The sequence below is a fragment of the Gavialis gangeticus genome, unplaced genomic scaffold, assembly GCF_001723915.1.
Source record: "Gavialis gangeticus isolate Ggan-Ray unplaced genomic scaffold, GavGan_comp1, whole genome shotgun sequence".
NCBI classification, from domain to species: domain Eukaryota; kingdom Metazoa; phylum Chordata; order Crocodylia; family Gavialidae; genus Gavialis; species Gavialis gangeticus.
The window spans coordinates 114,529,730-114,543,128 of NW_017729031.1; the positions used below are offsets into that span (position 1 = coordinate 114,529,730).

Genomic DNA, 13,399 nt, shown 5'->3' on the forward strand with positions numbered 1-13,399 from the left:
GTAGGCTACAGCCCCCCCCGGGCCCCCCCCCCCCCCCCGGAAGAGCCTGGTGCAGGCCTCAGTGGCATGCACCCTGTGCAGATCTGGGGCACAAGTCGTTTCCCCCCTCTCCCCAAGGGCACATGCAGAGGTAGGAGGTGCTCCCCCTCCCCATGCCCCCCAAACAAGCGGCATCTCTGCCCTGTACCCTGCTCCACCCTGGCTGGGCAACGTCTACCCCAGCCCCACTCCCCCTCTTACCGCAGGGGGTATTGAGCTGTCTTAACCAAAGTTAGCAAAAACAAAACAATAGCTATACAACATAGTCTTGGCTTGAAGGATTTCCATGTACAAACTCCTATCTCCAACACCTTCACAAGCTTTGTTGTCCTTCTGTTGTCCTTGCTGCTGCTGCTTAGTTTTTATCCTTTTGTCTGGCTTTTTTTCTTGTTACCATGTTAAGTGAGTTACATCCAGCGAGCCTTTAGCATACAGGAGATGGGGTCATCTTTATGAACCTTCCACCTCTTCTCACATGTAACCCCTTCCTTTCCAGTTCTTAAAATTTCTTTTCTCTTTCCCCCTACAAATAATATTTTGCTTGCTCAGTCAGTCATGTTAAATTATTAGCTCTGGCATTACAGTAAATCCCTGTTGTGGGGTAAAATTTGAAAAATGGGCTAAAACATGTTGGCACCCTGATTTAAAAAGAAAAAAGCATGTTGTCTTTTGCTGGATATATGACAGTAGCGGTTGATTATTTCAAGCGGTGGTGTTTTTCTTTCCTTTATTGAACTTTTTGAATGTAGCTGTTGGTGAATCTGCTCAGATTTCGTAGCTGGCTGTGAGTTGTTTGACCTGCCTTTGCAAATTGTCACTGTACTTCGGCTTTTCCTTTGGCTTGTCATGGTGGCTGTTCGACTTTGTATTGCTTGTTACAAGAGGAGTTGTACTCCTCACCACTGAAATGTTCTTTTTAAGTTTTCATACATGGAAGGGTGTGGCTAGACAGCTTTTTATCAGTCCAGTTAACTACAAGGATGTGATCTGCTTTGGTCCCTACCAGTTCAACTTAAATAATAGGAAAAGCCAAGTGGCTGGCATTCTCTTTTGGCATCCTGTTTTGAGCAGCGTTGTAGGACCACAGATCACTCTGTCTGGTGCTTTTTGTTTTTAGAAAGTAATATGGGATACAGAGCTCCCTATTGAAACTGAAGAAGACAGCCAGCATCTTAAAGTAATTCTTACTGGATTTCTTCTTTTTAGGGGTTGATAGCCCTTGGTGAAGCATCACCTCCAGATCCTGCAGCAGATGATGCATCCCATTCTCTTAGTGCCGAAGTTAAACTGGAGCCTGGGATAGACAGACTGGTAAGTGCTAAAGATGGGAGGAGATGCACCCAGCTACTATAGATTTGTTAGTTGAATGTAGCCTGGCAGACAGGTCTTTGGACCACATCTGTAGTATTATTAGCTCCTAGTTCACAGGCTGCCTGAAGTGATGCTACAGTAGGATTTGATAGAGAATTGCTATGAGTGCAAGATGGAAGGTTTGGTGGCGAGGGTCTACTAAATACAGTATTTTGCATGTGTTGCAGTACAGGTTTCCTCTGCGGCATCTTCCTGATAAATTGTAAACTTTGTACGTGGTCAGTAATCATCACCAACTAAATTTTACCTTTAACAAATGTCTCAGATTTCATGCCCTTCATATTTGTGCTGGAGTGTCGCGTCTTGTAAATGGGAATAAATAATAGTGTGAAGTTTATAGATGGAAGCCATAGCAAGTGAGTAACCATATTTATTATTTAACACAGCAGGGTAGGGAACAAACCAGTGACTGCCTCACACTGCATAAAGAGCTAGGTAGCTGCATTAGTCTGAAGTCGGGAAGAAGGCAAGGTAGATTTGTACTGTAGACTAACAAAGAAAGATGAAACATCAGCTTGAGTTTACTTTTGTCAGATGCTGTGAGGAGGATGTGAGCATGAATTCATGAAAGCTTATGCCTTCTCTCTATAATAGTGTATACATGAACTTATAAGGTAGAAATCTCCTTACCCTGCCTTGGTATAGTGCGGTCTGATTTTGATCATGCATGATCCTGTATTCGTTTTATGGGATATATCTATGTATTAAAATAAGGGTTTGCAAGTTACCCTGCAGTGCTTGTGATCCATACTTTGGTTGATTTACTTATGATCTTGATATTGGTAGTTCAGAGAGTATGTGCATAGGAGCTGGCAAGTTTAACATTTAAATGTAATGTAAAGGGAAAAGGCACTTCAGGGACCAAAAAATGACCCAGTTTTACAACTGTTGTTTCAGGTGACTTCAAGTTTGTATACATATCTGTGAAAACGTTAATCACAAAATTACAGTATTTTCCTGCATGCAGCATACCCTAGAATATATTATGTACCTTGTTTTTAAAAGGCAAAATGAAGGGGAAAAAAGTGCTTTCTTTATAGTGAGCAGGTAGCAGTAGCTAGGGAGCAGATCCTGCTCTTTGCTCTAGTCCCTATGGGTGCATCCAAATGAGCATGCATATGCAATTTGCAGTACCTTAAAGCTGTTTGAGGCACCGCAAACTGCATGCAGCACATGCGCAACCATTTGCCACCCTGCAGATTTTGACCAAAATTTGACACTGGGAAATCAAAAAAAAATGCCGCCGAAAAAAAAGTGGTGCGGCACATGCGGTAGCAGCGTGCACTACCAGAAACAGCCTGGCTGTCCAGAGCCATTCTGTGGCTGCCAGCCAGGCTCCATGTGGCTGGATCAGTGCCTCTGCTGCCCTGGGAGGTCCCCAGGAACCCAGGTAAGGCTGCTGGGGTTGGCACAGGTGTTGGCTCAGTCTCCCTTATTCCACCCAGAACTATTTGGTGTGTGCCAGAGTGCGCATGCAGGGGCATGCCCTGGGGCAAAAACCAGTGGCACAAATGTGCTGCTGCTATTTGTGCCATAGCAAATGCATGCCTCTGCACTTGCACATTCATCTGGACGTGGCCCATTAGTCTCATACAAATTTGGCTTTTAACTTTTGCCCATGGCTAGTAAAAACAAAACCAAACTTGTTTTTACTGTATTTACTTGCCTTTAATGTGCACTGAAGTTTCCAGCAGCTGTTTTTGGAGGAAAAGTGTGTTGTGTGTGAGAGAATCTAGTATGTTAGTTAAAATTTTTCATTGATTGAGCAAGTATTTCCACTTGCATGAGGCTACAGATTTCAAACTAACAGCCAGCATGATTTGGAGAACACCTTTTTATGGATGAACATTATGTTGCCCAATGGATTTGATCTCCTACAGTTTTGGAATCGGCTCCCAAAACAGGAAATTCAGAGTTACTTTGACCAGTTATAAGAAAAATTAATGGTTCTTTCTCAGGCTGGGTATCTTTCTTATAATGGACAACAATACCAAATTACTGAAATTCTAAACTATAAAGGTCAGATGGTTACAAGTACCCATTGTATTAAATTCTCACCTTCTGAGACCAGGTTTCAAATGTGTTGGAATCTATTTAATTGTTACAGTCCCTAACTGGCAGGTCATATAACAAAACTAATTTGCCACAATTAAGCAGCTTTGCTCTGGACAATGAGCACAGTTATGCTGTGTTGCAGAACTGGAATGCTCTGGAAGAGCAGTGGGAGGCTGTAAGACTATAACAACGATGATGTTGTAGATGATTGAGGCAGGCTGTAACCAGACTTACTCCCTTATTTTTCATGAGTAACCAAAAACTAAAAGGATGGGGAATAATAAAAATACAACCTGATTTCTGTGAATCTTAGAAAGGGAAAGCTTATGTGGTGATGAGAGTTGGCTATTATTTGCATCTGTCAATGCCAGTTTGAAAGTTGAGGCAAATAGTTTCATTTCTACCCAGGAGAACTTTTACAGTCTTTTCTCTGATGCCTGATGAAGGGTGTTTGTGCCTGAAAGCTTGCAATTAAAGCAGGTGGGTTTTTTGGGGTTTTTTTTTTTGCAAAAATCTAGTTGGTCTAATAAAAGATATCATCTCTACCATGAGTCCTGATTGCCTTTTCTTCTAGACCAATATGGCGATACCTGGATACTTGGCAAATAGTTGCTTTTTTTTTTTTTTTTTAATGCTGAAAGGCTTCATTTTATTCCAGTTTAAATATCTGGGATGTACCTTTTGAAGATGCTCTAGTGTGATTTAGGTTTTTCAAAAGGAGAAAATGAAACATAGGTGGCTATTCTGGCCCCTACATGCGTGTGCAGAAACAACCCTAGCAGGGTGTGGGGCTCAGATGCGAAGAAGGGGGGATGTGGCAAGTGGCCACACGCAAAGCCGGTGGTGGGGGGAATCACTAGCACTAAGTGCGTCCTGCAGGAGGAGCCATGGCCGCTCTGCAGGGCCACGCAAAGCACGGGGCCTGGGGCAGTTGCCCTGTTTCTCCCCTGCACTTCCCTCCCCAGCCCTGCATGCGTGGTTTACCGTGTAATGTTTACCTTTGTAAACTTTGTCACATTCATTGCAGTGTCCTTCAGATCCCTCCTTTAAAACTCTTCTCTGAGCTACCATTTAAAAAAAAAAAAAAAAAAAAAATCAAATGTTTAGTTAGCTTGTGTATTTGTACCACTGCTTATCTTGCTGTTTATAATCATTTCATTGTTATCTTATTTCCCCATGTGCTTTCATCTCTTTGCTCAAATTGTAAGCTCGTTTTGACGGGGACTTCATTCATGCAGCATTAGCACAATGGGGTCCTGATCCCTTGTTGATATAACACCATCACAAATACTAGTTGCTCAGGAATAGTGAATAATACCACTTTTTTGCATGGAGCAGGTATATGGTCACCATGGGAGTCTGTATTCAAGCCATGATGTCTTCTCTTCTATCAACTTCATATCTGGCAGGGGAAAAAACCCATTCTGGTAGGGGTGTCTCCTGACAATGACTTCACACCTATTACTTGCTTTTGTGAGCCCCTTTCTCAGTTTCCCATCTCTGGTGTAAATCTGAGCTGGCTGCTAGTTGGAGAAACTGCTGAGGGCATCAGCAACAGGAAATACTGCCTTCAGGCACCAAGTGGTTATACTCCCCTGTGGCCCTGTTCATGTGCCTAATTAGTCTTGTTCACACAGGGTGGGGTGATGAGTCAGGAAGAGGCTTGGCTTGCACAAAGCCAGACAGTGAGCGTGGAGTACATTCTGGTTATATCAGAACTCATTAGAAGGATGCCTTTTATCAGATACCCTCATCAGGGTCCCCATGAAGGTTACCATCTAGCATTTTTGTTCAGCCTGGGTTCCAGAGCTGTCTGAATTATAGCATACCTACAGCTGTCTGTAATGCTGTCTTTGATGCCATGTTCTTGTTGCATAGTAAGCTGGAGAAGGAGGGGATATAAGTTGCAAGGAAAGAGTGGCTCCATTGCAAATTTCTTCAGTTTTGGGAGTTGAGGGTTTCGCTCCATTCAGAAGTATTTCCTGTATCCTGTGTATATGGCCACTAGGTCTTCCATTAGGTGTTGAATGCTGGAAGCAGGGGATATTGTGTGATTAGATCCTTAGGCACTAAACATGATGTATGAAATGGGGCCAATAATCCTTTAAACTGCCACTGTGGTGAGGGGCAGGGTGGTTTACACAGAAAACCTAAATATTCCTGCTGTCAGCTTTGAGTGCAGTGTTGACAATTTATTTTGTGTTTTCAAACTAAATAATGCCTGCAGTAGTGACTTAAGTCGTTGGTGAGCCTGTTCATTATTCTGCTGTTGAGTTCATGCTTTTTAAAACATATTAGACTCTCTCTTCTGTAGTGCAGGATTGTGATCTAGAGGTAATTCTTGAGAGGGGTGCTTCTGGCCTTTTCTCTAAACCTTTTTAGGTTATTTGAGACACTGAGGTGTGCACCTCCCCTGCTAGGAAAAGGAGGATGATACTTTGAGACTTTCTAGGTGATGCACTACTGTTGAGTAAGGGATTTGTCCCCAGTAGCAGAAGAAGCATCAAAATCCAAGAAGAGTTTTCTAAGGTCCTGTAGTCCTGGCAGAACATGTTTTATCCCCCTTAAAAGTTTTAAAAATGGATTCATGCCACCCTTTTGAGGGTTTGCTAGAAAATCATCCCTGCACTTTTAGGCACCTCCTCTCTGGGGCTCCAACCTGTTATAGGGTCTCTGTGCCATGTCTCCAAGGGGTAGACAAGGGCAGCGTTCACTAGCTCTGCTCCCTACAGTCTAGACCCTCCTTGTGGAAACACTTTGCACTCTAGGAAGGGACAGTAAGTGGTGGCTGCTGCTTCATGTCCTGTTTGCATCTCAGATGTATGATGATTTATGCCAGTGGCAGTTACCTTCAGTTAGATTAATGTTGGGAATGCATGTTGCCTTTGTGCTGCAATAACAAGTTTTATGGTGGCACAGAGGCCAGGTAGACTTCTGGCAAGGGTCTATGCCCCCAAGCAAAGGGCCGTGCCCTTTGTCACAACCACAAAGTTTTGGGCGTTTGTGGTGTGACGAGGTAGTAATTTGTGCCTCTTTTTCACATTATGGCAAGAGAATGCAAGCAGCCCAGAGCTCCCCACACTTGGGGAGGTGCTTCCAAGGCTTGAGGAGCCAAGTCCTCTGCAGACTTTCTGGGTTCCCCCCCTTAGAAACATACCCTGGAAATTCCCACGGTCAGTGGGTGGAGCTGCAGGCCATGTTTGTTTCACTGGGTGTTTCACCCAGTGAAGCGAATCAGCTGTGCCAGGACTCATTTCTGCACAGCTGATCCACTTCACTTGGCAATGTCTGTTTATACCGTAAGAAAACAGGGAACAAAAATGAAGTTTCCAGCCGCAGATTGTGTAACTCTGTGCCAGACTGGCAACAAGCCTGAGAACGAAATGGCTTTGTTACTCTTCTGTGATCTCACAGAGGTCCACACATTTTAAAGGTGAACGCAGGAAATAAAGAGCTTTGGCAACAAAGCTCTCTTCCCCCCTGGTGCTCAGTGGAAAGGAGGAGTCATGCTTCTGGCTCCGAGGAAGTTGTGTGTTTTTTGTGTTTTTTGGACCCCACCCTCATTCCTCTCGCTTGTCGGCAGCTCATTCCTTCCATTGCTGGGAGTGAGCTACCGGATCGCCGGAATCAGTGCCAGCTACTTTTTGGTAGCTTCTGGAGAGACTTCAGCACAGATGCAGCCTTAGAGTTCATGGAATTGATTAAAAAAAGACATTTTAAGAGGGAGGTGGTAGGAGACCAATCAGTGAGAGGGGAATGGGTTGTTTCCCAGGGAGAAATCCCCCCCCAATAGCTTCATATGAATACTGTTCCCTTCCAAGACCTCTGACTGGGAAGCCGTTGTACCAGAGTCTTTAGGGAACAAAATCATCCAAGGAAGGAGGAGAATCTACAGTGATCCGCAGAAATTTGTCATGACCAGGAAGTGCCTCATCTCCACAGCTGTTGAAAGAGAACTTGGGTTCTGTTTTTCAGATGTAAGCTCTCCTCCTTAATGATGAAAATAGTTCCTATATTAAAATTTTGCAGAGGGAAGGGGGGAAAAAAAGCTAGTACTAGAGATTTGTATATGTGCAACCATTAAAAGGCCTTATTGGGACACATTGCTGACTTGGCACTATTGAATGCCTGAGAAATCTACTTCAGGTTGTCTGCGTCACCCACTCCCCAAGATGAGTTCTCAGGTCCTTTGATAAATCCCTATCTTGAATAGTTAAATAAACTGAAATCCTTTAAAGAAGAGAGTTCTTCTTGAGGGAGCTTTCTAGTGAGGACAATCAAGATCCCATTTAAAAGGACTTCTGAGTTGCCTGGTCACACCCTATGTATATAATGCATGCCTCCAGAATAGCGGTCGTGTGACTTCCTGAGCTTGCCAAGTTGCCAGAAGTCCAAGGAAAGCAACCAAATCCTGTTCTGACTTCAGCTTTTTTAGGTTCAGCATTGTTACTTGTATGTGATACCAACTTACCAGATCTGCTTCCAGATCTGTAGCTGCAACAATCAGGGGTCCAGATATCAGACCAGCCACTTGGTTGTGTTTTTCAGTGGAAATTCCTCTGAAGAGTGGTGCTTCAGAGAATCCAAGACTTGCAGATCAGCAAGAGCCTGAAGTTTTGTCACCAAAGCATTTTTCCCTTGGTAGAAAGCGATGCCACAGAAATCTTGGGAACCTCTAGTCAGCCCTGGCACTGTCCAAATTGCATTTTTAGTAATTAAAAACAAATGGCATATGTAGACGAAACGGGCCCTAAATTGAAGTGGTGGGTTTAAAAAAAAAAAAAAAGCATTGCTTCAGATTTAGGGCTGATTAAACCCCTGTGTCATGAGTACACCCTGCTGACTTACCTGCCTTTCCGGCGGGGAGGAGAGGGCAAGGTGCCCGTGGGCAGAGCGGTCCCTTGGCTGTGGGGAGGAGCGGCTGGTGCTTCTCCCCTCCGCAAGCGGCACCCGCCTGCAGGCACCTGGCTCGGGCGGTCCTGGGGGGGCACTGCAGCTACGAAGGGAAGCACTGGGCCCCCACGCAGCTCAGATGAGCAGGTGGCGGGGAGGGGAGATCAGGCTTGCCATTTTTCTTGGGCAGAGCCTGCCTTCCTGGGCTGCTGCCAGGCTGCTTGCAGGGCTTCCAGCAGAGCTGTGGAGCTGCACAGCCCAGTGCTTTGCCCCACGGCTGTAGGGACAGCAGCAGTTTGGTGCGCCCCAAGTCATTTAAGGTGCATTACGTCGCCGAATTTCCTACAGTGACTAGAATTAATGCACAATATGCCGCCGGGGCATGGAACACTGACACCATTAAAACAGTGCAAAAGCATTTAGCCCACTTTTTAAAGTGTCGTGAACGCACCCCTCCTTTTCATCTACACACAGCCTAAAATGAAGAAATCATTTACATAAATGCTGGCCAGGGTCTCCCACGCCTCATTGAACGAAATGAGTTCATTCAGTGGAACCTTTACCTTGGGGACAGCAGTATGTTCAGATGGAGTGTTGCTTAGTAAAAAGGCAGAGATCAGATGCATCTAAATAGAAAAAGAAAATCTGACTTCTACCCTTTTTACTGTAACTTCAGATGTTTGAGGTCATACTGTGCAGCTGCCTGCTATCATATATGAACTGATATGATAGCAGCTGTCCTGCTATCATAATAGAACTGATCAGGATCAAGGATGTAGCCAAGGAAAGCCAGCTGTTGATATTGGAGATAACGTAGTGATCACGTTTGTATAAAGTAGGTTTTGAAGGACAAGGAAGTTGAGCTGTCTTGAGTGTAATGAGGAACATAAAGGATTGAGTTTTGTAGGAGGGAAGATGCAGTTGCAATCAGGGCAAAGGAGATGAAAATGGAGATTAAAGGTGTGGCTTTGGGCAGGTTCGCAATGTTAAAACCAGAAAGCTGTCCAAGCTATACACTTTCTGGGAATTGTCCCAACTTAAATTGCCTTTCATGTAGGCAGCCTGTAGGCTCTTCTAGTGGCTCAGCGGGTAGTTGTGACTGACTGACTGTTCAGCACTGCAGTGTCTTGGCTATAGGTTCATCCTTTACAGGATATTTAGGCATCTAGTGATAGAGACCTTTTGTAAACTTGCCCATTCCCACCAGCTGAGACATGACCTCATGCTTGTGGCTCTCAATTTAAAAAACCCAGGGTTCCAGACATTTGCAGGTCACCTGTGAGTTTGTACGGATGTTTGGCATGAAAAAATTTTACACTGGAATGGGATAAAATACTAAAATTCCTCCTAATAATGTCTTTTTTTTGCATGGTTTGTTTTGCCTTTGGCAGCTGAGGCAGGCTTGCCATGCCACACCAGTGACTACCTGAGAGGATTAGAAATCCTTTGTTTCCTCCAGTGAGAACACTGCTTTGTTTTCAGCCACTCACCAGAGCTGTTGATAGGCTGGTTTGTCAGCCTTTTGAGAATGAAGTTGTGTGTGGAAACCAGGGTCAGAGATGGAGGGAGATCTACTTGGCAAAATGGAAAGTTTTTATATATTATGATCTCTTCCCTTCTGCAGGGTGCTTCTGTTTCCCAGCCGCTAGAGAACCTTGGTACATCTGCAGCAAACACTTCGGAATCCCTTCCTTCCAAACCCTGTGGAGCACTGAGACCTGTCAATGGTGTCATTAACACGTAAGTCTTTTGCATATATGGAGTGAGAGATGGGGACACGGAAGGGATGTGCTAATATGACCTAGCCCTCATACGAGACAGGTTTTGTAAGTGTGTGATGTGAGCTTTTTTCAGATGTTTACAGTCTCATGGTTGTGATAGTGTGTGCCCACACCTTCTCACAAACCATGCTCTGAAACAGCGTTGCAGACTGATTACATACATGGGGTTGAGCTGTAGCATAGTTCTGCTTAGAATGCTTTTCTGAAAATACTGTAATTTGCTTGGATAAGTGAACTCAGACCTGAACTGTGCAATGGTATATTAGAAAATACAGTTTCACAGTTCTGGTGAAACTGTTTAACAGGTGCTTTTTTTAAACTTGTCTTCCTTATATGATTCAGGCTTACTAGACAGAGAACCCTGGTTAACTTGCAGATGCAATCTATCCTGTTGCCATTAGTAGACCCTAAAACAGTGGTTCTCAATCTTTTTAGCCTTAAGGCACCCCTCCATAACTTCCTTTTTCAGAATTTAGCAGCACCACAGGGTGCCAGTTTGAGATTTACTGAGCTAGACTCTAAATTCAGAAACGTTATGGAGGCCTGACTCCTAAGCTAAAAAGGTTGAGAAACACAGATCTAGCTGGTGCCAGGGAAGGGCAGCAGGGACAGGATCTCACCCTGCTGTGCCCCCCTTTTTTCACTGCCTACTGCCTGTCCCTTCTGCTGGACCATACCTGAGGGAGCAAGGGTGGTCCCTGCAGCCAAGGATGCTCCCCTGGGGTCATGCATGCCAGCAACTGGAGTTATTTGCCCCTGTGGCCCCTCCTGCTAGCTTGGGGGTGTGTGGGAGAAACCATAGGGGTGAGCTGAGCTGAAAAGCTCTGTGCCTGCATCCACACCGAGCAGGGCTTGCTGCTCAGTGTTGGAGAAGGTAGCTCTGGTATGCCAGAGGGCAGGGCAGGGGAGCAGTCCCCAGAGGAGCAACCAGAGATGCTGCAGGTCTGTGAGATGCTGCAGTGGGCACTGGGAGCTGGATGGGGAGAAGTGAATGTTTTACTCCTCACATACAAGCTGGGTGTCATGGCTCACCGGTTGAGAATCACTGCCCTAGAATTTATAAATAAGTAGGTGAGAGTAAGCACTAGAAGCTTTTCTGGGTTAGAGAATTTTAAGGTTGCAAGTCTCTGCTACAGTTCTTGCAATGTATGTAGTACTCAGAAGTCCATGCAGTACCATTGCACTTGCTCTAAGTGTCTCATCGAGAGACTGCAGTGGATAAAGCCATAGGCGACTGGTGCCTCCTGAGTCTGGGGGTGGCGTCAGAGCTGGTGGGGACCACTGGTGGTGGGGACACTGTAGGGGGAGGCATGTGCCAACCCCCTCATATGTGAGCAATGGGTATAGCAAAGAGGGGCACAAACTACTAGTGGTAACAAATATCTCTCTGCCTACAATTTGCTCTGAAGCTTGGAGCTGTGATCACTTCACTCTGGGCTTCATAACTTAGCTGTACCTCAGAAGACCTAGGACTATAATTTCAGGAGCTGCTACTTGTAAGAATTGAGGCATGTGGTTGGGGCAGTGACAGAACCAGCAAATAGATTCCTCGGGTCACAATTGAAAGATGGAAGTAAAGGTCAAACATCTCTCCTAACTATACATTTGGTCCAATAAAGTATTTCTCAAAACCTCCTTGTATCTCATACATTTCCTAGACCACTGCAAAAACAACAACACTACCCATATATTGAAGCTTGGAGGCAGACTTGTGCAAAACTCCATTCTATGTAATATTCTTTCCATTGTATTTCCATAACTGTTTTGTTTTACTTTAAAATGGGGGGGGGGGATGGAGAAGGGTTAACAAATTTTAAAATGCTTTGAATCTTGTTACTGAAGGTGGTAACTAAAATCAGGATTGTAAACCTAATTAACATCTTAAGATGACCAGGAGACACTTAATAGGTGCACAACACTAACAAAAATACTTAAGCCTGAATCTCTTCTGTTCTTGTGCAGTCTTCAGCCTGGCTTGGCAGAACATGCTCAGGGAGATGGCCCAGATGCTGAGGAGCTGTTACATAAAAAGCAACGACTGAACATGGTCTCTTCTGATGGAACCTGTGTTGCAGCTCGCACCCGCCCAGCACTAAGCTACAAGAAGAGACGGCTTGTTCGACCTAGCAACATCGTGCCCCTATCCAAAAAGGTCAGTGTGTGAAGGTGTTGACTTGTCTGTCTTTTGGTGGGGGGTTGTCAGTGGGATGTGCATATGGGATGTACATGTTGAAGGCTTGACACGGTGGTCTGGTGTACTTCCACTACAATAGATTGCTTTTTATAAAAGTTGTTCTAAGAAGCTTCTAAATGGGGGGGGGAAAAGTCCTTCAGCAGAAGAGTTAAGGCTCTAAGGGAGGAATTTCTTTCCTAAACGTTAACTAAAACTTAAGCTGATGAGAGAGATCTTAAAATGAAATGTGTTCTTCAACCTTAACATTGTCCCGCTCTGCATAATGACCTGTAGTTGGTTAGCTGCTTTAGCCTTCAGTCCTGAAACATGTTAGTATTTGTGTTCCTGTATCTCTTTCATATTTTTCTCTGCATGATCTTTCTCACCCTTACTTCCTTCAGCATTCTCTTTTTTTGTTGTTTTTGTTTGGTTTTTTATTTGTTTTGTTTGTTTTGGATTTTTAAACTTTTGCTAAGCAGTTAGTTTGGGGAAGAGCAGTGCTTCATCAAACCCCTATTATTGTTGATGCAAGTTGTGTACAGCCCTTCTAAAGCTAATATCATTGAGGGAGGATAAGGAGGGAATGTTCCTTTTTGTGTGGAGAGATATCATTGCTGACTTCTGTATTTATTATGGAAACTTCTGTTAAAATGTAATGAAAAGGAATCTTGTTATGGAGTGTCACTATCTAGATGGACTAGCATTCATGTGGTCATAGCAAACTATTCCAATACGAGTACTGAAGGCTATATTACTAATGAGTGAATGTGACTCTCCCAGTGTTTGGTCCCACTAGAAGTTTAGCTGAACGCCCAATAATTGCTCTGTAATGAGGAGTGAGACCCATCTAACAGGCCAGACCAGCTTATTTCCCCATAGGCAGAAACGGTTTCAAAACAATTTGCATTACCCTAGGGTCATAAGCCCAGGAAGCTTTGGGGAGTGGCAGTCTCCAGGTACTAGAATTAAAAGGAAGAGCTTGAGGACTTCTGTCTTGATGAACAAAAATGATGCTGAAATTTTGCCTGCTTGAGTTAGCTTAATAGAACTGAACAAGGAATCATCATACACTGAGGGTATTTCCAAT

At 44.3% G+C, this 13,399-nt stretch overlaps 1 protein-coding gene across 4 annotated transcripts in view; it reads left to right on the top strand.

Annotated features, from left to right (window-relative positions):
• The window catches only part of KANSL1 (KAT8 regulatory NSL complex subunit 1), a 217,117-nt gene that overhangs the window by 166,743 nt on the left and 36,975 nt on the right, over window positions 1-13,399 (top strand). For 3 of the 4 annotated variants that reach the window (XM_019523616.1, XM_019523617.1, XM_019523620.1), the window contains exons 4-6: window positions 1,246-1,350; window positions 9,983-10,098; window positions 12,102-12,291. In XM_019523616.1, the coding sequence (XP_019379161.1) occupies window positions 1,246-1,350; window positions 9,983-10,098; window positions 12,102-12,291 (411 nt within the window). The remainder of the gene's footprint in view (window positions 1-1,245; window positions 1,351-9,982; window positions 10,099-12,101; window positions 12,292-13,399) is intronic. The other variant, XM_019523619.1, reaches the window with a different exon arrangement.